Source organism: Gigantopelta aegis, chromosome 6, assembly GCF_016097555.1.
Source record: "Gigantopelta aegis isolate Gae_Host chromosome 6, Gae_host_genome, whole genome shotgun sequence".
Classification (NCBI taxonomy): domain Eukaryota; kingdom Metazoa; phylum Mollusca; class Gastropoda; order Neomphalida; family Peltospiridae; genus Gigantopelta; species Gigantopelta aegis.
This window is the reverse complement of record NC_054704.1, coordinates 97,004,332-97,030,056: the sequence shown is the minus strand read 5'-3', so window position 1 is coordinate 97,030,056 and position 25,725 is coordinate 97,004,332. Positions and strand designations below refer to the sequence as shown.

At 35.1% G+C, this 25,725-nt stretch overlaps 1 protein-coding gene across 2 annotated transcripts in view; it reads right to left on the bottom strand.

Moving 5' to 3' along the window:
* Positions 1 to 357: 357 nt before the first annotated feature.
* LOC121375332 (probable 3',5'-cyclic phosphodiesterase pde-5) overlaps positions 358 to 25,725 on the bottom strand; it is a 92,510-nt gene continuing 67,142 nt past the window's right edge. For both annotated transcript variants that reach the window (XM_041502735.1, XM_041502736.1), the window contains 8 exons: positions 21,979 to 22,129; positions 19,840 to 19,995; positions 18,702 to 18,752; positions 18,323 to 18,444; positions 13,450 to 13,561; positions 9,665 to 9,745; positions 7,723 to 7,811; positions 358 to 7,260 (listed from right to left, as the gene is read on the bottom strand). In XM_041502735.1, the coding sequence (XP_041358669.1) occupies positions 7,131 to 7,260; positions 7,723 to 7,811; positions 9,665 to 9,745; positions 13,450 to 13,561; positions 18,323 to 18,444; positions 18,702 to 18,752; positions 19,840 to 19,995; positions 21,979 to 22,129 (892 nt within the window). In that variant the 3' untranslated portion in view covers positions 358 to 7,130. The remainder of the gene's footprint in view (positions 7,261 to 7,722; positions 7,812 to 9,664; positions 9,746 to 13,449; positions 13,562 to 18,322; positions 18,445 to 18,701; positions 18,753 to 19,839; positions 19,996 to 21,978; positions 22,130 to 25,725) is intronic.

Here is a 25,725-nt window from a genome sequence, read left to right as displayed (position 1 = left end):
GGATAACTCTAGTCTGATGTCACAAGGCTGGTAGGTACAGGATACGCAGCCTGGTACCGGCTCCCACCCAAAGTGAGTTTTAACGACTCAATGGGTAGGTGTAAGACCACTACACCCTCTTCTCTCTCACTAACCACTAACAACTAACCCACTGTCGTGGGCAGACAGTCCAGATAGCTGAGGTGTGTGTCCAGGACAGCGTGCTTAAACCTTAATTGGATATAAGCACGAAAATAAGTTGAAATGAGATGTTTGATACTTGGGATGGGTTTGATCCGTTTGTAAATTAAAGATCTAATTTCTACTAACTAGAATACAAGTGATTCCGTATATTTTAATACAACAGTACAACAAATGAAGTTATGCATCATTAATTTTATTATAACAAATAATTTTCAGACATTAAACAAAACATTAACAAGTATAGTAATATCACACATTTTATTCGTTTGTTACAAATGATAGAAAACAAAACGGAGACAGTATGTACATAGAAACTAACTTGACGTACGTCAGGATGACTGAAACGCATATTCCATTTGTGCATAATTTGCATGCGTATACGTATGCGTAATGCGTAATCCGCATCAATGGTTTTCTATTCAAATGAGTTGATTCCAGTTATGCGTCCTCCGTACTCGTGTATGTATCCGATCATTCTATACATTGTGGATTACGAATACGTATCCGCATACGGATTACGTACAGATGTAATTTGCGCCTAACTATAGACGCCAATACGTTATGAGTTGCTGCCCTAAATAGAGAGTTAATAATACGCGTGTTACCAGGAATGGATCCGGGGAAAATGGCGGGAGGGGTGGGGGGGGGGGTGTCTTATTGATATGTTCAGAGATCTTGGGGATGGGACAGCCTGGGGGAGATTTTTGGATCCACTTCTGGTAATATACACACACATCACTGTTTAAAGTTGCCCTGAATGATCCAGACTACAAGACACGTACATTCTCAAAGTATTGTGTTACTGGAGTAATTGGCTGGGGGTTTGTTTGCCTTGAACTCTAGTTACGTGCCAATGTCTTATTTAAGGCTCAAGCACGTCTATCCCAAGCCCAGTCTCTGGCCCCCCGCCCCGGAGTTGGTCACTGGCGAAGTCAGACGCTAAATCCGGGGTGGGCGTGCCTGAACCCTTGTGGATATGGGCACGTAAATAGAGTTCCCATCCCATCCATCCCAGTCTCTGGCATTGAAAGTAGCTGGACTTAGGACAGTTTGTTTACCGAAACTTTTTTCTTAAATATCCTATTTTGGGTTAAAAATATAAAATAACATGAAAAAAAGAAGAAAATTGAAATCATTTATAAACATTTTATATATATATATATATATATATATATATATATATATATTATATCTTCTTCTTTATATATATATATATTTGTCGGAAGAAAAGTACATAGCCAGTACCTGTGGATAAATGTCGGCTAATGGTGTCGTCAAAATACTTTAATTCAGAAATAACTATCGATAAGCGGGCACATATATTATTTTCTATATGATTACAGTTCTAAATAGGGCTATCTTTTCTAGAATGAAATTTCATGTTACAAGTGTTAAGTCACTGCCAGAACTAATGTTCAAATACCTCGAATTAAATAACTGATTTATGGTATCAGTTAAACTGTTAGTGTTAATTCCACAGTTGACATTACATTGTTGCATTTGGACCAAGTGTCAACTTGATATTATGTATAATTTTGAATCTCCAAGTTATTATTTGCAATTCGGTAAAAGTCCTGTGCTGTTTATTATTACAAACATAAGCATTTGCCAAACTCTCAGCAGGTTAGACATAATATCTATTTGAATTTTGGTGGTCGCGTTTGAGGCCGCACCTAACACAAAATAACTGGGGATGCAGTAAAAAAAAAGTTATCAGAACATCGTAATATATGGTCTTCTCCAACTAGAATAAAACAAACAAAACAACTCCACCCCCACCCCCAACCCCCCCCCCAAAAAAAAAAAAAAAACCCAAACAGAAAACAAACAAACAAAGAACAACCCCAAAACAAATAAATAGAAACAAAAAACCCAACAACATTTTTCAAACTGAATGATCAGTCTTTATAGGGTTTTTTTAGGGGCCACTGTCTCCTCGCTCTCTGGGTTCGGCCCTGGTGTTAACGGCCCCCTTGCTCTCTGTTAGGTACATAGTCCTTGAGCCAGAGAGGTCGGTCTGTACCATCGGGGGGGGGGGGGGGCTCATAGTGATGGCCCTGGCGTATAGACATGATCTATGAGACAAACATTTAAAACAACGTGTTATACGTAAACTAAAAGTATCTAAACGTATCGAGCATCAAGAGGTATGTGTATAATATAACGAATACATGAATTATCACAGGTGAATGCATAAGGTGACAAGTCACAGGTAACACAAACCACTGCAATGCTAGCCTCGACCAACTCGCCGATCTCACGACTTCTACGACTGTCCAGTTGCTAGTCTGAGCGCTCTAATACGTATATGCGATCGATTAGTTGTTAATCTGAGCGCACCCGTCGTAAGTTGGCAGTGGGTGAAATTACAATGCAACAGTCAAGTTGGCCAACTCCGTGGTGACAGTTGACAGTCTGATATTAGCACAACATGCTAACAATTTCACATATTTACAGAATTCCTGCAGTTTAAAAGAACAAAACATTTAATAAACAATACACGTAATACGTATAACGAACTTTCATTAAATTTACTAAATAATACAAACACTATATGACATTGTGATTGGCATGGAAATTAATGAACATTTCGTTTAATAAATAGTACAAACACAATGTTATGCATATATAAATTCATTAATAATTCATTTATTAAACAATACAATGTGATGGATATGAAAATTAATTAACAATTCATTTACTAAATAATACAAACAATATAATGTTGGCATCGCTTCACCCAAGCTAAGAACTTAATTTTGTTTTTAATTCTACATTATTATGCAGTGGCGAATTCAGAGAATGATGGACATACCTAATACTCACATTTGGTCTTTAGTAGTCAACATTCCACTATTTCAGTGAAACATATTCTAAAATATTCTAGTATATGACGGGTCCACATGAATAACCTGTGATATCGCATTTTAGTAAGTTGATACAAAGGTGCAATATTTCTGCCTAAGAAAATTTATAATAATTAAAAACATAATTTGCCAGCTAGTAAAAATGGCCTACCATAATTATAGGTTTTAAATTTAGTTTGTCATTGTGACCTTGATATACACGACAGGTGTAATACTGACTATCTGTTTGGACATCATGGGTTATTCCCGTGAACCTTTCATATGTTTTAAAATAAGCGAAATAACAATAAACTTTGGCACACACTCCACAGCACATTACTCAGTGTTAGGGGAGCAGAATATAGGCTAAATGGACTACTGGTACTAAATACAACCTGGGAATTTCCCCGAATGAGAAAAGGTAGTGCCGGGTCGCCCTTAGGCCCCAGATCCGCCATTGTGACAGATTCAAATCTCTTGGTATCTTATCACATTACTCAGGGCCATACCTGGCGAAGGGAAGGGGGAAACTGGCTCCACAAAATACAAAAACGTAACCTCGCCTGAGGTGCTTGGGTTGAAGGATAGAATCCCATGGGTGGACCTATTCTCCAATTATGGTTTTCCCCCATCGTTATCTGTGGTATATCAAATGCGTGGTTTGTGATGTCTTGTCTAAGGTAACGTGCATATAAAAGATTCCTTGCGGCGAATGAAAAAACGGTTTTCTCTGACCATGTGTTGTAACAACCAAATGTTTGACATATAATAGCTCATGATTAATAAATCAATGTGCTCTAGTGGTCTCGTTAAACACATTTTAACTTTCATTGTCGCTTTACTTCCGCCCCCTAGTTATTAGGGGCTAGGTATTGGCCTTTTGTTTATATAAGCGTTTTGGATATCTCACTCAGAGATGTTTTATTCCTCTCCCCTTTTCCCCCTAAGTCCTCTAAAACGGTCTTTCCTGTATCAAGATTAGAAAGATAATGAACCCCCTGGATCCATCTGAAATCACTTTGTCAAATGATTATCGATAAATGACGATAGTTCCCATATTGTAAACATTAATAATAATAGCGTTGTTTTCTTGTACATTAATATGTTCAAAAATACTCATTTATGACATTTATGAACTAACAAACGATTTGGGCGACGATTATGACTTGACCTGCTGCAGTTAGAACTCCATTTAACGTAGTCGAGTATGGAAGAAAATACGTCTACACATTTTATTATTTACATGCCTTATATAAATAAATAAACACTTTCATAATACATTAAAATGCACCTTGTATAATAATTTGTTTATACAATTTAGAAAATCCGTCAATATCTCAGTTTTCAATAAATCAGTCAGTTCCATCACTTAGTCAATCCACAGTTTTCACATTCCATACTTTAACTCAAATTAAGTATACTTTATAAATGTATGGTCCAGTGCTTTTAAGACGCACTTCAAATAACAATATATAACACTATTGCGGGTTTTCTAGTTTGCTTTCGAATACACACACATGCATCTTATAAATAAATTATGTAACTCAGTTCTCTCACCCGTTGGTGAGAACATCATTCATTATTTTTGATAGCACAAACTAATAACACATATATGACAATTTAAAGATGTATGCCCGGCTGCTCCTAGATGATAACCAGGTCGCTGCTGCCATACCATCCAATGAAAAAAACACAATCGAAATCGATTGCTCTGTGACGTATACGTTAACATAAAATTGATTACACTGTGACGCATAAGTCACTAGCGCTTGGAACGTAAATAGGCCCGAGTTGGAAAAGACTTTTAAATTTAGTTTAAACCTGTTTTATGAGGATATGTAAGACAAAGACTACTACGTGTCCGTTTGATGTCGTTTATCTTACAATTCGTTGTTTAAGCACATATTCAACTTGCTTTCGCTCCTTAGATACGTTTTAAAACAATTCTTAAGATAAATGGTATCTAACCGTCACTCATGTAGTATTCCTAAAATAGTTCTGGATGGTGGCAGTCCTCGAACGATGCACCTGGTTCAAGAGAGCAGTTAGGACCATGTCAAAAGATCATTTTGATTTTACCTTGTTCAAAGATACGATTTTAAAATTCTTCAATAGTTTTGTCTTTCAGATTTCATGTCTATATTTTAAATGTATTATTAGCCTGTGCAAGTAAATAACCAATTAAGGATTTTTACCTCACTTAATTTCATAGCCAAACCTCAATTGAAAGGCACTGTGTGACATTTGATTATAAACAGCTACTGAAGAGTTGCGGATATTCAGAAAGGCATTCTCTAAAACTTGACATCTCAGTGGCTTCGAGTTCAAATCTGTTGAGGTCTGCATGTTTCTACTTAATTTGGGAGTGATTATATTGGGCACAATGTTTATCGCCTTCATTTCGGTGCAATCAAAAACCATGTAAGCATACATTTTAAAATATATATTTTAGTTTTGGGGGTAGTGGGTATTTACAACAAATTCTTTCTGGCCCCCACTCCTATATTAAGTGATTAAAACATTCTGAAACCGCCCTTATTTTGTAAACAAACATCACTTGGTTTGTTATCCTTTCTTTCCAGTGTTTTTAAAAACATGTATACAAGATTTAGAAGATTTTTAATTAAATAAATAGTCGCTGTCTGTCTTAGCATATACACCACTGACAATACATTCAGTGCTAAAGATGCCTCATTATATATAGATATATATATAGTCTCGAAAACGAAACCCTCAAAAGAAATACAACCACGTGCATATAAAACATCCGTAATTGTATTTAACGTCATGGACTGTCACATGCTATTGTGATCGATGTACTTAGGTTCGAATCTCGTCAGTATATATTCTTTGTATTATATATCACCAAAATATATTCCACATAGAATGACCATCCCGTATACGTATACCACCGTGCTTGCAGCAATCGGTCCAATACAAGCTGTACTGTGGTTTACCACGAATGTATACCTTACTTGGGTTATCTCTCGTTAAATCGTCATTAGAATCCCTGAGATGTCACATTAATGACAGGCACACACAGTCCAATTTACGCATGTGCCGGTCCCCATTAAGCAGCTGCGTGTTTCAACAGATCGACATAACATTCTTCCACAGCATCTAACATAACACAAAATAACCTGTGTGAATATGCCACCTGTCTTATAAGGCCATCTTATATTATTCAATAACATCCAATAAATTGATATATTTTAAGCAGCAACCTGCCTTAAGCGGAACACGTTATATTCTTCCATACCATGCATTGCAATATAAACCAATATGTATTATGAAGCCACCTGCTTTAACAGGTCACCTTATATTGTCCCATAACATCTAACATAATACTTACAGGTCTGTATTTAGCAGCCACATGTTTGGCATGACCACTTGATGTATTACCTTGGGCTTCAATACAGTGTATATGCTTCCATAGCTTATAATATAAAATGACCTGTATTAAGCAGCCATTTGTGTTACAAGGTCACCTTATATTCTTCCCTAACACAGAGTATAATATAAATCCGTTTGTACTAAGCATACAACCGTCTTGGGCGGGCACCTCATATTGTCCAATAGCATGCAACATATTATGCAGCTACCTTATTTAAGTGGGCACCTTATATTTTTCCATAAAATCCAATATAATATTAACTGGTTAATATTAAGCCGCCATCTGTCTTAATCGGATACCTTATTTTCTTTCAGAACATCCAATATAATACATCTTGGTCTGCATTAAACAGTGACCTGTCTTAAGAGATAAAGTTGTAAACTCCCTTAGGTGGCCGATTAACTTGGGCTTCAATATAGGTTAGAACATGCATATCCAGTGTAAACCAACCAGCTCATGCACTGGAATTTGTATACTGATAGGGTTTTTTGTGTGTGTGTGTGTGGGGGGGGGGGGGGGGGGGGTTTCTGGTATGTTTTGGTTGCAAAACATTGTATACAGCCATTGTTGGTGTTGGCGCATCAACATCAGCACCATTATGCACGTGTGATGACGTTATTGCTAAAACAAGCACAGAAGATAACAACACTGTTGACGAAATGTGACGAACACTGTTGACGGAATGTAACGAACACTGTTCCGACTGATCATGTGTTATCATCCCGTGCTGTCTCTTCTGCGACTTTGTCGTCTGCTGCAGTGTCCTCTTCCGGTTTCTCCTTGTCTTTAATCATTTTGTTTTCGTCCGCCATTTCCTGCCACTTCTTCAAATTGGCCCTGTTGATCAAATCAAAATTAAGGCCGAGGTTATCGGAAATATCTTTTCTATTTAATTTAAAAACAACAACCACAAACATTTAATCATCCAGGACATGTAATGAAGATCATGTTGACAACCTATGTCCTGTTTCCACCCTGGCTCACGGAATGGTGAATATACTTAAAAACAAAACACTACAAAAATTAACCATCATGTGTGTGTTTCTTTCTTTGCTGGTTTGTTTGTTTGTTTGTCTGTCTGTGCGTGCGCACGTGTGTACATTTGTGTTTGTGTATTAGTGTGTACGTGTGTGTGTGGTGCGTGCGTTCGCGCGAGTTTACATTCGTGTTTGTGTCTTAGTGTGTATGTGTGAGAGAGAGAGGGAGACGAGGAAGAGGAGGGAGAGTGAGAGAGAGAATGTGTGTGTGTGTGTGTGTGTGTGTGTGTGTGTGTGTACTGTTGTATTTATATATACTCACAGAGCGCCATCTACCATGGGTTTTGTTTCCAGTAGAACGTCAGCAAGTATCTGATAGCATGGTAGACAGATTCCAATAATGAAACCAACCTGCGGGGAACAAATAATTAAATATCAACCACCAAGCTTATACAACTGTAAAGTCCAGAATCAGTTATTTAACAAAGTCTACACTAAATGATTTAATAATGTTAAACTCTGAACTTTGTTATTAAAAACATGTACGTGTAATTGTGGTAATAATACATACCTCTAACTGGTAAATATGCGTACCTTATAACCTCTAATTGGAAAATATGCGTACCTCTAACTGGTAATAATACTTACCTGCAACTGGCAAATATGCGTACTTCTAACTTGTAAATATGCGTACACTTAACTGGTAAATATGTGTACCTCTAACTGGAAAATATGAGTACCTCTAACTGGAAAATATGAGTACCCCTAACTGGAAAATATGAGTACCTCTAACTGGAAAATATGAGTACTTCTAACTGGAAAATATGCGTACATCTAACTGGTAAATATGAGTACCTCTAACTGGAAAATATGCGTACCTCTAACTGGAAAATACGAGTACTTCTAACTGGAAAATATGCGTACATCTAACTGGAAAATATGAGTACCTCTAACTGGAAAATATGAGTACCTCTAACTGGAAAATATGCGTACCTCTAACTGGAAAATATGAGTACTTCTAACTGGAAAATATGCGTACATCTAACTGGTAAATATGAGTACTTCTAACTGGAAAATATGCGTACATCTAACTGGAAAATATGAGTACCTCTAACTGGAAAATATGAGTACCTCTAACTGGAAAATATGAGTACCTCTAACTGGAAAATATGCGTACCTCTAACTGGAAAATATGAGTACTTCTAACTGGAAAATATGCGTACATCTAACTGGTAAATATGAGTACCTCTAACTGGAAAATATGCGTACCTCTAACTGGAAAATATGAGTACTTCTAACTGGAAAATATGCGTACATCTAACTGGAAAATATGAGTACCTCTAACTGGAAAATATGCGTACCTCTAACTGGAAAATATTAGTACTTCTAACTGGAAAATATGCGTACATCTAACTGGAAAATATGCGTCCCTCTAACTGCAAAATATGCGTACCTCTAACTGGAAAATATGCGTACTTCTGACTTGTAAATATGCGTACACTTAACTGGTAAATATGCGTACCTCTAACTGGAAAATATGAGTACCTCTAACTGGAAAATATGCGTACCTCTAACTGGAAAATATGCGTACTTCTAACTTGTAAATATGCGTACACTTAACTGGTAAATATGCGTACCTCTAACTGGAAAATATGAGTACCTCTAACTGGAAAATATGCGTACATCTAACTGGAAAATATGCGTACCTCTAACTGGTAAATATACGTACATATAACTGGTAAATATACGTAAATCGCACTGGAAAATATGCGTACCTCTAACTGGTAAATATGCGTACCTTTAACGGGTAAATAAGCACACCTCTAACTGGAAAATATGCGTACTTCTAACTTGTAAATATGCGTACACTTAACTGGTAAATATGCGTACCTCTAACTGGAAAATATGAGTACCTCTAACTGGAAAATATGCGTACATCTAACTGGAAAATATGCGTACCTCTAACTGGTAAATATACGTACATATAACTGGTAAATATACGTAAATCGCACTGGAAAATATGCGTATCTCTAACTGGTAAATATGCGTACCTTTAACGGGTAAATAAGCACACCTCTAACTGGTAAATATGCGTAGCTCTAACTGGTAAATATGCGTACAACTAACTGGTAAACATGCGTACCTCTTTACTGGTAAATATGCGTGCCTCTATCTGGTAGATATATGTGCCTATAACTTGTAAATATGCATCTCTAACTGGTAAATAATAAATGTGCGTACTTCTAACTGGTAAATATGCGTACCTCTAACTGTGGTAACTCATTTCTCTTCTCTCTGTCCATCATAGGCATGGGCGTCATCCCTTTCGACTTCTCTTCATCTCCCTAGTAAACGCCATTATTACATAATAAATATTTCACAACAATATGAAGCAAAATCAAGAATAATTATATTTAGTAGGGTAGTAAATTAATATAATAGTTTGATTATTTTACCATTGCATTTGTAAACTGTGTACCCAAGTCTATAAATATATAAACAAAAAAGATACCGGTAATTAAAAACAAACTACATCATAAAATATTAAGGACGTAGTTAAAATAAACTGTATGTGCAAAACAGCGAAATTTAATCTTCCGGAATAAAATTTTAAAAATGCTGAAGACTCCTAACAACCACCACAGCCACCACCACCACCACCACCACCACCCCCTTTCAATATTTTACTAGTCTGACTGAATATAAACCACTGTTACAACTTTTGGAAGATCCATTCCCAATTTAACAATGTATGAGCAAAGAATTTTGTGGTTGTAAATTACGCACATACCAATATATTATAATGTATTAGAACGTAAAATCCACGATCATCCCATAAGGTTTCACATTTTCTCAAAACCAATTATTTCCATTACAAAAATGTCATTACAAATTCCGTGGCTGCTTCATTTAAATAAATGCTAAAATCGTTTGCATACACAAAGTTGCGTGTTAGTAAATACGTTATCTATTCAAGCCATTAATGACAGACCACAAGCAGACAGACAAATTGTTATTCAGTACACAATGATAAAGCGAGTACTTCATGCAGTAATCTAACACTAACACTAGTAAATGGAAAGGAAAGACACTTTGACGGCACCTTTAACTTTTACTTGGCACATTTTAAACTACAGCTCTTCTGGTGCATACATATAGGCAATTATTATCCACATGGTGCAACATAACCGAATTAATAAAAATCATACGAAGCACACGTGTAATAAAAAGTGTAATGACATAATTTTGGGCTACGTCGTCATACGATGACGTTGCTTCCTAAGCTGTAGCTGAGACTGTGCATCATAAATATGACGTCATTTCGCCGTCTCCTTCTAGTTATTGTGGAATCGTTTTGAGACGGCCCTTGTTATTCATAAAAAATAACATTAATAATAAGGATAATAAAGAAATTATTACATTCGCGTGTGAATTTACGAAACCAGTGTCAGGATTTATGTATTACCCTCGCTCTCGCTCAGGCTATACAGGAATTCTGACACTCGTAAAAACAAGTTCGTATAGTAATCTCCATCTCCGGAAAGGTGGCGAGGTATCTTTCACATGTACTTTTTACATCACTTTCCCATAGACAGAACAGTTCATGTATATGTATATAGCACAGCCTTTGATGTACCAGCCATGGAAAACTGGTTGAGACTGGGTGGGGAGGGGTCTGAGAGATTCTTGTCGTCCTCCCCCCACCAAAAAAAAAAAAAAAAACAAAAACAACCCAAACAAACAAACAAAAAACCCCACCCTTCTTATATATTGAATAATACTACCCAAAAAAAATAAAATGCACAGATTGCTAAAGGTATCATTTGCTTATCGGAAATAAATAAATAAATAAATAAAATAAAATAAACAAATAAACGAAACAGTTTGTTATCTACATTTCCCACAAAAGGGATACATTAATTTTAATGTTCAGACCTACCAGTATGAACAACTAGTATAAAAATGGTACGCTTGAATTTGGATAAGATCGCTCTAAAATAAACATAATATTTAGACAAAAATACTTTCAAACATTTAACAGAGATATGCAAGTTTTAATGCAGTGACACAAATGTATAGCTGATAATAATAAATACATTTTTCTGTCCATTCAAGCTAAAACGTTGTTGATAACAGGAGATGCTGAAAGGCTACAAATCTACCTGAGAACAAAGAACAGTCGTATTAACCGGATATTGCTTGAGTAGTTATAAATAAATAAATTTATTTATTAAAAGTAACAGATTGGAATAAATCATAACGACAAAACACTTTCCCAAATCATTTATCAGAATATTCAAAATATTTTTTTTTTTTTTTTTTTTTTTGGTTTTTGCAAACCATTATTTATTTAATCATTTGTTCGTTCATTTATTTGTTCACTCATTCTTTCACTCACTCACCCACCCATTCATTAATTCGTTCATTCATTCATTCATTCATTCATTTTTGGAGATTTATCAGTGTAATAAATAAGTATCGCGTGTGCGTGACTTTTAAGCATAAAATATAAAATGGTCACTAAATCTTAGTTGAATTGGTTATTTGCATTGGTGTATACATAAAAGGGTATATTTTGCAGTTTATTATGTTTTTAAATGTCAGTCATTAAAACAGTTCGCACGTGCAATGTGTGTACAATGGGCTATTTCATTTCGGTACATAGGTATTGTCAGCTGCATTTGATTAGGAAAAACTCCTACGAGTCACAAGTAAAAGGTAAAATTTAGCTATTTTATACATAGAGGTCATTACCAGTGTTTTTCGGTATCGTCAATATCATATATTAGGAATAAAAATTGTATTATGCGAGCCTCAAAATATAATATTGATGATATCAAAACAAGCGAGGGTAGTAATCTATTTATCATATAATCTCAAATTTGATACAACGTGTTTTTGTAAGCTGTATACGCAACTGTAATTCCAGTCAGCCAATACCCGATATTCAAATGACGTAAGAATATGTGACGCGGTATCTTTTTTAATGAAAATGACGTTAAACTTTCAATGAATGTCAATGCATAAGAATAAACTAGTGCTTAACGGGGGGTTTTTTGGGTTTTTTTTTTTTGGGGGGGGGGGGGGGGTGTTTTCTGAGCACTGGACAGCTTTCAGTGTAAAGTTGGTATTAAAATGTTTTTGTTTGATGACTATGAATGCATACGTCAGTTATGGAGTGTCATCGTAGTACGTTTGTTTCAATGCCAATAAACGTAGTCTTATGACCACGATTAACTTACATATAATTTGCAAAGTATTTGATCTGAAAAATATCACATACTTTTATTACACTTGATATGCTAGCTAATATAATTATCATAAATGTATTTATCCTATAAACCTAATATCCATGTCATATTTTGATGTAGTAACCCGGTGAATAAAGCTATTGCTGTCAGTGCGTAGCTTGTTTATAAACCAACGAGAACTGTACGCCTGAGCGTAACGTTTTCATGTGATTTAGTTCAAGAGCGTGGCGTTAAATTTGATGAATAGAATAGAATATATGTTTAACGACACCCCAGCACAAAAAATACATCGGCTATTAGGTGTCAAACTATGGTAAATGTATAACATTATGTTCAATCGTGATGACGTCATACTACTGATGAAGACGATAATAGAACTTTGATTAACTATCGACAAATAGACTCGGCTGATATTTTCATATTAAGAAACTCTCGTGCCGAATCCTTTATTTATGCACACGCACACACACACACACACACACACACATAAATACATATATATACACACACACACACATACACACACACACACACACACATATATACGCACGCATGCATGCATGCATAAGAAAACATCTACTGTACACATGTGATTGTATGGGTGGGTTTTTTGGAACACAAATAACTGTCATACCTGTTGCCAAAACTTTTCCATTACACAGATATAGTCCTCTATATTTGATTAGAAAAAAATACCACGCATACTGGTGTTTATGTACACATACCCATGCATAAGCAAACATCTACTGTACACGTGTGGTTATATGTTTTATGGAACATAAACAGAACTGCCATACCTGTTGCCAAAACTCTTCCATTATGATATTGACAAGGTCAAGCTGAGTTTTCCATGGTTTATACATGGCACACAGATCGCATGCCGTCATCGATATGGCCATTACCAACTCTCTGAAGAAAGGATTAGAGGCACTGTGCAACTTATGGTGCAGAAACAAACACATGCAAAGTTCAGTAAGAATCACAAGTACACCACTAGTTTATTTACTGTTAAACCTGACTACAAATCCATTACCATAATCAAACAAATTTAATCTGTGCACACACCAAAGTCAAACAGATATTGTGAGAAGGTCAAAATTGCTACCACGAAGACTGTAATTCTCTAACTATATTGGTGAATGTCTGTACAATTCTTACATTCACATGTATTTGCAGCACTTTGAAAAAACATTTGACATACAAACAATGGAACTATGAAAAAATCGATATACAAAACAAATGACTATGTTACATTTAAGAAACGAAAAGATTTGGTGTTTGCTCTGATTTGAATTTGTTTTTTAATTACAACAAAAAAATCCAAAAGAAAAAGTAATTTTATGTAATAAAATTAAACGTATTTCTACAGTATATTTTAACGGACTTGTCTTTAGCAGCGGTGGTGTACTTGTGATATTAGCTCGATATCAAAAGCTGAAAGATAAAGAGAATGGAATAATTGTAATAAGTTAACAACCATCATCACCTGTTCGAATCATCGTCATCGTCATCGCAGTGTCAGCATTACTAACCATCTAATGAATCTGAATTGTCTTTCTCAAAGTATGATTTTAATCATATCTCATATTATTGCAGTGTGTTTGCTAGCAATAAATAGGGCGCCGGAGTAGTTTTATTTATGTAACAATATTAAACAGACGACCATCATGTCCAGACTAATGCATGGAATGGTTTATGTGAAATTCACATTGTGTGTGATATTCATCACATGATTGGTTTTATTTATGTACCAGAACAACAAACGGAATACTACATGGGTGGTCGTTAAATGCCAACAAGTCGTTTTAAAATGAAGTTACCGGGCGAAAACGAGTTGAATACGTTTTTAAACGAGTTGTAAGATAAATGGTATCTAACAGACATCAATGTAGTATTTTACTCCTTCAATCTTTAAAAAAACCCACCCAGGTTTAAAAGGCATTTAAGCATTTTGTTTCCCCCAACTACAAAGAATTTATGGTGCATTCGTTGCTAAACAGTTACAATTATAGAGCAATCAGTTTTATGAATGTGTTAATTTCATTAGTCTTTCACGTGGAGCAGCCAATCAGAAGTCTTTATATCTATATCCCTCATGTATGCTTCATAGTGTTCTGCCAAATAGCCAACACAGTCTTCCTTAAAACGGGCGTGTAAGAGAAACACGAATGTTTCGAGTATTCTAATAAATAAAACGTTAATGATCGTCATGGCACACTGCCCTGTGCTAGTTTTGATTTAGTAAACCAGTCTGTGTGTGGCAGTCCTCTGTGGCAGAGCAAGAAGGTGAACTCTCCAGTAAAGGATCGATCTCCTCGGGAGTGGATGTCTTACTATAGACTAGACACTAGATAGAGATTCACAGAATCAACAATTATTGTGCCAAGTTCCATTCGACTCTGCACTGTGCAAAAATACGATTGGTTTTACGGTTTTGTAATTCAGATACATATATGAAACTGTATGTGAAATTCAGAATGTATGTGATATTCATGCAATAGGATTTAGCTTTATTTACAAAACAGAAATACATACACGTCTGTTATGCTATGCTAATATATAAAACTCCAAGTGAAATTTTCTCATCAAAATGAAAAAACCCAAAAAAAACCCCCAAAGAATTGTTTTATTTAACAACGCACTAAACACATTTGATTTACGGTTATATGGCTTAGGACATATAGCTAACTACAACGGAAACCTCGCTGACGCCACTCTTGTCGATTAGCGGGAAGAGTTGGATGCACCATCGCACTGACAGGACCATTGATATTTAGCAAAATAGCCCAAAGGGCATATCGACGAGATTCGAACCCAGTGGAAAAGCGCACCAAACTAATGCTCAACCACAGGGATACATCCAGTACTCTTAGCGAAATAAGAAACTAATGTTATACACTAACACGTAATAAACATAAATATAATTTAGTAGTGTGATGTAATGAGGGTATGGATTGGTTACCTTAAAACATTCAGATCACTTTCTGCATTAAGGTAGGGAGCGACAACATATTGGGCACTTGACGTCCGAGAAATATAACATCAAAGGAATATAACATGGTACTATTTTAATGTTCATATTTTATGTTTCTGTTTGTCTTTCTATCTGTCCGTCAATTACATTATGAAAATATTAGATATTTAACTGACTAGAGTATTAATAACAATATACCGCTTAATTGAGCTTAGTCGATTAACGATCTAAATGTTGAATGTTATTCAGGATAGTTATCTTTTTCAATCATTATTACCACAGAGTTTCGTGGATACAACGTAATTACATTAAAGTTTACAGTGATAGTAATCACATCACAATACCGGCACTCCATGGCAAGTCGACATTTAGTGGAGGCAGTTTAAAACGACAATGACGATGGTGTTTACGGTCTACACATACACTGTTGTACAACACCGTACAACGTGACGAGACTGACGACAAACACAACACATTGACTCTGCAGAAACCAACTCAACAGACATTTGCACATTAAAATGAGACAGCAAGGTACATGGACAGACAGGACGCCGACACGTAGACGTCGACACGTTGACACCGACACGTATGACGCCGACAGTGTGCACGTCGAGATGAAAGTCACCTCTTTATAAAACTCTTCATATATGACGGCGACGCTTTCCATCTGAACATCCCACGGTTTCGTCATTGCGCACAGGTCGCTAGCCGTCATTGATATGGCATGCAACAATGTTCTGTTTGTTTGAGGGAAAACAACACGTTATGGAAGACTAAGGGTAAAGGTAACATATGTCAGTAATGATATTAGTCATAAACACAAAACAAACACACAGTGGTATGCCCTAGGGTGTGTGATTACTTCTTTTCCTGGATCAACGATGGCGTGTTTATTATATTCAGTTACGTAAAAACAAACAATATTTTGCTACACTAAAAAGAGAAGCTATATACGTGTCGAATAATCGATTGATTTTTTTCAAATAAATGAATATGTTGTTTGTTTTGTTTTTTGTTTCTTTTTTTAATTATTTTCTTACTGCCTTCAGTAATTAATTTATTATCCCTTTTGATCTTGTTTGCAGCTGCATTTTATACATATCTTGTTCAGAGGATTGTTTTAATTTGATTGTTTTACAAACCAACACAAATTTAAAGGACGTTCTTATTTATCGTATAAGTATATGCATCATTCGTTTCCACTGATTCCAAAAGCAAAAGTAATTTTAAAAAAAAACTGAATAAAACTTCTTTTTTTTTAAGTCTACAGCATATGAAGATATTTACAGTACAAACACCATAACCAATGCTATGAATACTACTAGTATATTTTACTTCTTTATTTATACATTTACAGATTAGAAAAACAAAACAGACTAATGTAGAACTGTAACCTAATACACATTCGAGACGACAATAAACAGACTAATGGACCATGTATCCATATATTTACTGAAATCTTATGTTGCTATTGTTTCCTGCCTGTGAAAGCTGAAACATATAGCCGTTATTGATGTGTCAAAGCACGCATTTGTATATATTGACAGAAAACATGTGGATGCACCCTCCCAAAAAAGTATTTATTCATACAGTATTTAATAAAACTGTATAAGTAATTTTGTTTTTGTTTGTGTTTCTTTGTCTGTTTGTTTGTTTCGGTAGGGTCGTTTTGGGGGTGTTTTATTATTTATTTATTTAAATTTATTAGACTACCTGTATGTTCATGCTGACTAAGTAATGCGCCATTGATGTCTGAAAGCATCCTTTAATAAAACCGTGTTACGTTATTGTGGACTTATATTTCAAAGTAACAATGGATGTAATACACAATGTATATTCACTATATAAATAGTCACTGTAAAATAAAATATGTTGACATATAATAAAATATCAACATTTAAAAACAGTATAGTAATCAACATATCAAACACATTTAATAAAACACTGAAATAACATTCAAGGACACATAAACAATATAATCAATTGTTTAATTCTACTTTAATTTGTTCAGAAAATAACTAGATAAAGCTGGCATAACAAACCGCACGACCGGAACAGGATACAGTCCATGCCTTGTCAATAACCAGTCGCCGCTTTAAAGACTCCAGTAGTTTAATCAGAAAGGGAAACTACTGCTTTTCGTCCTCTTTTCCCCCTGTTTGGTATGATCAGTGTAAGTACACTGACCGATTTTCAATATAGCATTGTACATAATGCATGATTCCACGACAGGTTTAACAATGTACAGTTTGGTTTGATGCGTCCTATTTAAAACTAACAAATCCGCAATGTGCTAAATGTCGCAAGACAGGTTTATTCTTCTATTGGCATGCTATCAATTTTCTTCAACTGTCATATTCTGCCAAACCAAACAGTGACTTGACTATAGCATTGTCCATGCCCCACTCAAATGTGTTAATAATGTCAATAATGCTATATTACTTGTAAAAAAACAACCTTGTTTCAGTAAACTCTTTTTTTTTCAAATTACAAAACATTGTTCTCATAATAAAAATATATCAGGTTTAGATTTCTATCTATAATGCATAAAACAGAATCGTAAAACGTTTGATACTTTTCAAACAAGATTATTAGTATTTTCATGTTTAATCATTCCAAACCGTGTATTGCACAGGATATGCCCATATACATTAATATGATTATTAACGAAGAACAAATGAAATTATACGGAGTACCTGTGTTCTTGGTTTTTCCAAGAAAACTCTCTCTTGTCGACAATGTCTTTCAATTTAGCTTTGTTGCCGAAAAACAGAGCTAGATCAGTTGCCAGGATGGAGTGTCGAATTTCACCAAGTACCTGAAAATAAGTAATTCGACTTACTACTGAGAGTACAGATGAATGGACCAATTAAAACAGATTTGCAATAAATACAGAACGATGTTGGTGGTTAATTGTATATGACTGCAACTACTTGTATCTAGGTCAATGAATGGATTAAGAAATGGATTGATAGACGGGTACGTGGAATAATGGGAACATGGATGGATAGACGGGCGGACACACAAAGAAACACAGACAGACAGAGGCCCACAAAAACACAAAATTAAGAATACCATTTTATATTCTTCTGATGTCAAATGCTTGAAAATGTTGTGACCTTCTTGCTGTAAAAGAAAACATAAAATCAAACTATATTAAGGTACCGATCCATACCACACTATCTTAATACTAAGCACACGTTCATAATATGGCATTTGCTTAAAGAGACATATTTTCATTTCAAATTGGAGACAGCTTGAAATATGTATTGACTCATATCCAGTACCATAGATCACAATAAAGTTTTCTGTTTACACATTTTAAAATTCAGTTATACGAATACGGGTGACTTTATTATAGTTAATATTTTCTATTTAAAAACATCCATTTGGCTACTTCACGGTGATCACCTAGACGTAAAGGTCAATGTATTTAACACTATCGAAACAGATTGCTCTTTTAAACGTGTTTTTTTTTCAAAATACGCAAGGAACAGAATACTATACTCGTGTCAGTTACTTAGCATTTATCTTACAAGTCTCTGTTTAAAAGTGTGTTCAATAAGCTTTTGCCCGTCAGATATGTTTTGAAACAACTTATTGCAAGATAAGTGGTATTCTAGAATTATTTTACTGTTCTCAAAACGAACCTACGTGAGGCACCAAATCTCTATTACCCATAAATTGTTTTTCAAATTGTAAAGAAGACGTTACATCTATATTATAAGATATACTATTAATCGAATGCAAAACTCCAAAGGCACATAAGCAATTCATGGAGGTCTAAGAATGTGTCATTCTGAGAGAAGGAAGGAAGGAAATGTTTTATTTAACGACGCACTCAACACATTTTATTTACGGTTATATGGCGTCAGATATATTGTTAAGGACCACACAAATATTGAGAGAGAAAACCAGCCGTCGCCACTTCATGGACTACTCTTTCCCACAGACAAGATAGTACATACCACGGCCTTTGTTTCTGAGAGAAGAAAAGTAATGGAATTGGTGAAAGACAAAAATAATTATGAAATTCATGTACATAAAACAAGAAATAACCCTGGATGTCAAAGAGTGGATCGATCGCTCTGAACATTCACTTGAATTTGCGTTTACACAGATCGCAAAACCATACTCCTGATGCCTTTCTGCAATAGCTCCGACAACGACTGCTATATTGAAGTGTAAACTAGTGCATGCACTGATGATTTACCTGCAAGATGGTCACTGTCTGGTTGAAGTGGTGGTGCTCCATGGTCGACGTCGAATATATTGCAGCTAGGGGCGAGGCACTCTTCACCATGAAGGCGTTGGTCTTACCTCTGTGATCAAGATCGTGACATAAGCACGCCACAAACAAGGCAAGGGACTGTAACAAAAATATCCATATTAAACATACAAAGGCATTTGTAGCGCTGGGTTTAAAACAAAACTTCTTTCTGGAGAATTCAGATCTTGAACTCACGACAGGCGTGCTTGAACAGTTATCTGATTGAAGTATGTCGACAATTACTGACATTCACACCCACGTTTTACAGACCTTGTTTAAGGGGAGCTATCATTCTAGCTCTCCATCACTCCCCTGAGCCCCTGAGACTAGTTCGAGAGCTCCAATTTGCAAGTGAATTTTCAAAAGTACTACAACAGGAGTTAAATATTGAATCTTTCAAATTACTCCCCACGTTAGTTTACCGCAAGGTCTGAGTTTGCTTGTCTGGGGCATTGGCTTATCGTACTGGGGAGTGGAAGTCTTCCTATAGACAACGTACCCACAGTAGTTAGTGTTAGCATGTCGTCACGACCTTCTTTAAAATGTTTGAATACATTAATGGTTAATATACTGAACAACAAAAGAAACGTTTATTTTTAACAGATACACAAACTAATAGTAATCAAATAATGTTAAATAAATTAAAATAATTAATATCCATGTTTCTTTTGTTGTTGAATATATGATTTGTATAATATATTGCTAATAAAATATATTCTTAGTGTTAGACTGTAGACACATCGCTGGCATATATACTAGAAAAACGACATGCAGGTGTAAGCAAGTTTTAGCATGCATCCATCAGAGATCTGTTCAAGCATGAATGCCGTGGGCACAACGTCTGACGTCTACAGAGAAGTTTTTCGAAGACAGTTGAAAAGAAATATATAATGTTGGTTAACGTGGACCATAAATTATTTACGTTAGTATTATTACTATGTTGTACCAATTACTACTTCGATCATCTGTTTCTTAACTCCAAATATCGTATTTTCTCTAATAAGCGCCGGGTCTCAAATACGCGCCAGCTTCCAATAAGGGTCTGTAACACTTTGCAACAAAATAAACGCCCGGCATTTAATAAGCGCCGGGCTTCCAGTAAACGCCTAGCATAATTTAGGCATTTTACGTGGACAAATAATATACATGTTTTCATTGTTTTCTTTTTTAAAGTTTAAAGTTTTGTTACAGTTCTAAATTAAACTTTATATATAAATAAAATTATAAGTTTGTAGTTTTTACCTTTAATTTCTAAAATTTGTTTGAAAAGATAAAGGCTTGGTTTCCAATAAGCGCTCTGTCTGCGACCATTTTGAAATGAATAATCGCCCGGACGCTTATTAGAAGAGGTACGGTAGTCTTTCAAATGATCTTTACGACTTAAGCTAATAGCTTTAATCCATCACGGTCTTCCATTACACAATTAAGACCCATTGTTGTTATTGATTACATACAAATTCATCTAATATCACAGCCATGAAAACACTGCTACTTCAACACAAAACAACGACCAAGGCTATAAAACGTCATTAGTAATGGATTTAAAGATGCATGTAAGCCACAAGTTGTTTATTGACCTTGAATTTAGCAGCTGTAGGGCCGGAGCGAAGTCCATCCCTGGATGAGGTTCATCATAATGCTACGAGGTCCACGTGCCTTGTTCTTGCTCAATGGCAATTGTGGTTCAAGCACAATGTCCGGGTCACGAGACACAACTGCTTTGACAAGAGCTCATTGCGGTGTGTGCTGTTTGTGGTGAACAGTAAGTTATGGAACAATTCCTCGACTGCGAGATATGCCGAACCCGCAAGATAACATACGTCGATATAACAAAGTTTACGTGCACATGCATAAGCACACCCGCGCGCTAAATACTAAATACACTAAACATATTTGCCTCGGAAATTGATTTAAAGTAACATAGGGCCCGTGCTTATTAAAAGTCTAAACTCAAATCTTTAATGACGTCACACGCACACAATTTGTACGCGTCGCCATGACCTTAAAGTCTCGAAACGTTATTAAAGACGAAAATCTCGACTTTAATTTTTGTTATAATCACGGGTCCAGATTTGTGTTTACCTCGAGAGGTGTGAACTCGTGCGCCGTGGTCTTGATGACGGTGTACATGGAGTGGGCCACCGAGAAGGCGTGCACCCAGTTGTGGTACGGGACGTTGCGGTAGTTCTTCCGAACGGTAAGCGTGAAACGAATCAGATCGGAGGTGTCGAATCTGGAAGAGTCGCATATCCACGTGTGACCATGAAAGACACGAAATAGTACGCTTCATCGTGTTAAACATATGTTTTCTCTATTACAGGAATACATTTAAGTAGCCAAAGTAAGGCCCTTCACACACACACACACACACACACACACACACACACACACACACACGTGTATGTGTGTGTGTGTGTGAGTGTATATATATATATACATATATATATATATATTGGAAAAGGAGACCCATGATTCTTATATATATATATATATATATATATATATATATATATATATAAGAATCATGGGTCTCCTTTTCCAATCTTGCACCTAACGTAAAATTTCTCAACATGAATGATATTGAGTATTACTTTGTTATTGATCGTTTTTTTCTCTCTTGGAATTCAAATTAAAAAGTGTATCATAGAGATATTTTAGGTATAGCTTGTCAGGCTCCACAATATTATTTATGAATGGTGTTTCAGAGAAAACAATTATTAACAGTACTAATAACTTGCAAATGTCATATTTCGCCCTTTTTAAGGATTTATTTGTAATAAATAACTACAAATTAATCGACTACACATACAATTTTTGCTTGATCAGTGTAAACAATATTTTCCCCAATAATCTTTGTAACTATAGAAATTAAATAGGAAAACGTGTGCCAGTGTCTACTATATCTATTAAAAAAACTAATTTTGTTTAACGACACCACTAGAGCACATTGATTAATTAATCATTGGCTAGTGGATGTCAAACATTTAGTAACTCTAACTTAGAGAGGACGCCCGCTACATTTTTCCATTTGCAGCAAGGGATCTTTTATATGCACTTGCCCACAAACAGGCCTTTGACCAGTTGTGGTGCACTGGTTAGAACGAGAAAAATCCCAATCAGTTGAATGTATACACCAAGGTGGATCGATCCTGCGACGCAAGCATCTCAGGCGAGCACTCAAACGACTGACCTAAATGCCATCTCTCCAGGTTTATTAAAACAGCTGCCAGTTCCTTGGCGGAAAAGAATTATTGGTATACAATGCGTGTAAATCGCACACACTTTTTCTTTGATGCTATGAGTTCGACCTCTATAGATTCCCCAATGGCATTATTTTGTTTGCACTGGTCAATCAAATTATTTGACTGTCATATTGTATATTTAATCTTTACATATGAAAACAAAAATGTATTATATGTTTAGTTTTCGTGTGAAGCCACTTTAGTGCAGTTTGTTTTTTACAAAGAATTGTGAAAGTGCACGATATTTTGCCGCAGAAGATGAAATAAAGCGAAAGTTCCCAAACCTGACAATAAATCATTAATTCGTTCATTTATTCATTCATTCATTTATGTAAAATTCATTCAAAAGTCTTTTTCTTTACATCTTTCATTGGGAACATATTGGTTTATATTTCCAGGTAACACATTATGATTTTGTTACCATAATATGCAGTATGACAATTTTGCAGAACGTAATTGCAAACGCACGTCATTCTGGGATTGTTTCTGCTCATTTCTGAAAGGAATCATGTAAAGGTTCAAATGGCTTTTATTCGATTTTTATTTGTCACTTTTTTCAGTACAGAAGCTGGTGTTAGAAAGTCCAAACGAACATATTAATACAAGAATATCTACTATTAATGAGTTGTTGTTCAGTTATTTTGGATAAAGCAACTATTTCACTAGCTTTTGAATTAAATTGTGAAAATATGTAGTCTTGTATTAATAGAAAAAAGCATAAAAGCAAAATGCACAACACAATATGGTATCCTACTAGATCGTTTTCAATTGAGAATATTCAAAAAAACATTTTACATTCATTAACTGATTTGTTGTCATACAGCATTTTTTTGTTTTCTTTTAAATTTACAGCACAATATCGGAAACTGGCAGTAATGTACTGAAATGTTTACCTGGGGGTGGTGGTTGGGGTGGCAGTAGTATTCTGTGTATACAATATATGTATTATGTATTCATGCTATTAATATTGCATTCCAACATATTTTAGCCAGAAGACTGAAACAAATGGCTCTGTGCTCCCATTCGAATTTAAATATTCGGGTAAAACAGAACATTGACAAACAATTTAATACCCAAAAGGTATATATTCTCAAATTACATGAAATTATATCAAAATTGTATATATCACCAGCACTGGCAAGAATCGCTTTATTGCAACCGTATAATTATAAATAATATGTATTAAACAAAGTAACCTGAAATAAAATACATCTAGCAATTTAGTAATCAACTAGGCCTACACGACCATGTACAGTTTCGTTTAATGATACGACTATAAACTAAACAATATGAAACGTTACAAACCTGAAAATACTAATTAAATTGTTAATAATTAATAAATGACTATTAACTCAGCCAGAAAGAAGTTTTGGCATAAATGTTTTTGTTTTCTTTACTTTTATCTCTTAAGAGATTTCACTGCATGCATGATGCGTTGAGATTTAATTTCAGAGATTAGATGTAACTACTGGGCCTACATAGATAAATGAAATAACTAAGCTAGTCTGTAGTGCGTCAAACTTCATTTCAGAGATTAGATGTAACTTGGGCCTACATAGATAAATAAAATAACTAAGCTAGTCTGTAGTGCGTCAAACTTCATTTCAAAGATTAGATGCAACTAATGGACCAATATGGATAAATACAAAACATACTTTGGGTCATGCTTGTCAAGACATCAAAATGCGATAACTTTAGTGTACTCACCCTGTTATAATTCTTGTAATCAAATATATTACTGTTATATTACGTTTTCGTTTGCAACATTAGTGAATCTGGTATTAGCATACAAAAATTAAGAGATTCAAAATTGTATTTGAGTATTTATTTCTGATTGTGTTTAAAAGAAACGCAATTTACATACCAATCATTATTGCATATGATGTCCAAATATAGTTAACAAGAAGCTATTGTGCTTTGGATGTCAGTTGTCAATTAAGACTTTTGGTGGTGTTTCATTTCTTGTCGTGTTCTATATTAAATGACTAGTATCTGTTTTAGTATAAATTAGTAGTATATCTAGATATGCCTTGTTTAATTTTGTTTTGCCAACACGATTTAATATCTTTCAAAGCATTTCTTTCTACAACATTTATCATCTTCAGTCGTTCTGTCCTTAGAAAAGAACATATACTATCATAAATTAATTAAGAACATAATAATGCTCATTTGCATAAGTTAGAACCTATCAGTTTTGGATGTACATAACATGCTTCACGAAATGACACTTGACAGCATTAGAAGTATATATATACAATAATTAAATAACATAGACACATAATGCAGACTTCGGTTTGCATGCTCAGGATGGGTAGTGACCAAACAGTCAAATAGAATGGATTATAGTAGTAGTTATTGTATACTGCACTAATCTGTCCTGTTGACGTCGTGTCCGAACAACATGACGACATAATGCCATCAACAGCACGTTGATGTTTGGTGTATGTTGGTGTCGTATAACATTGTGTACAGATGATCAAAACTTGGCTGGCAAAATACAGATTTCTCAATAACTTATTTTGTTAATTACACAGAAAACATACTAAAACTGAGAAAACTTTAGTTCGAGTTTAGTTACACTGACCTT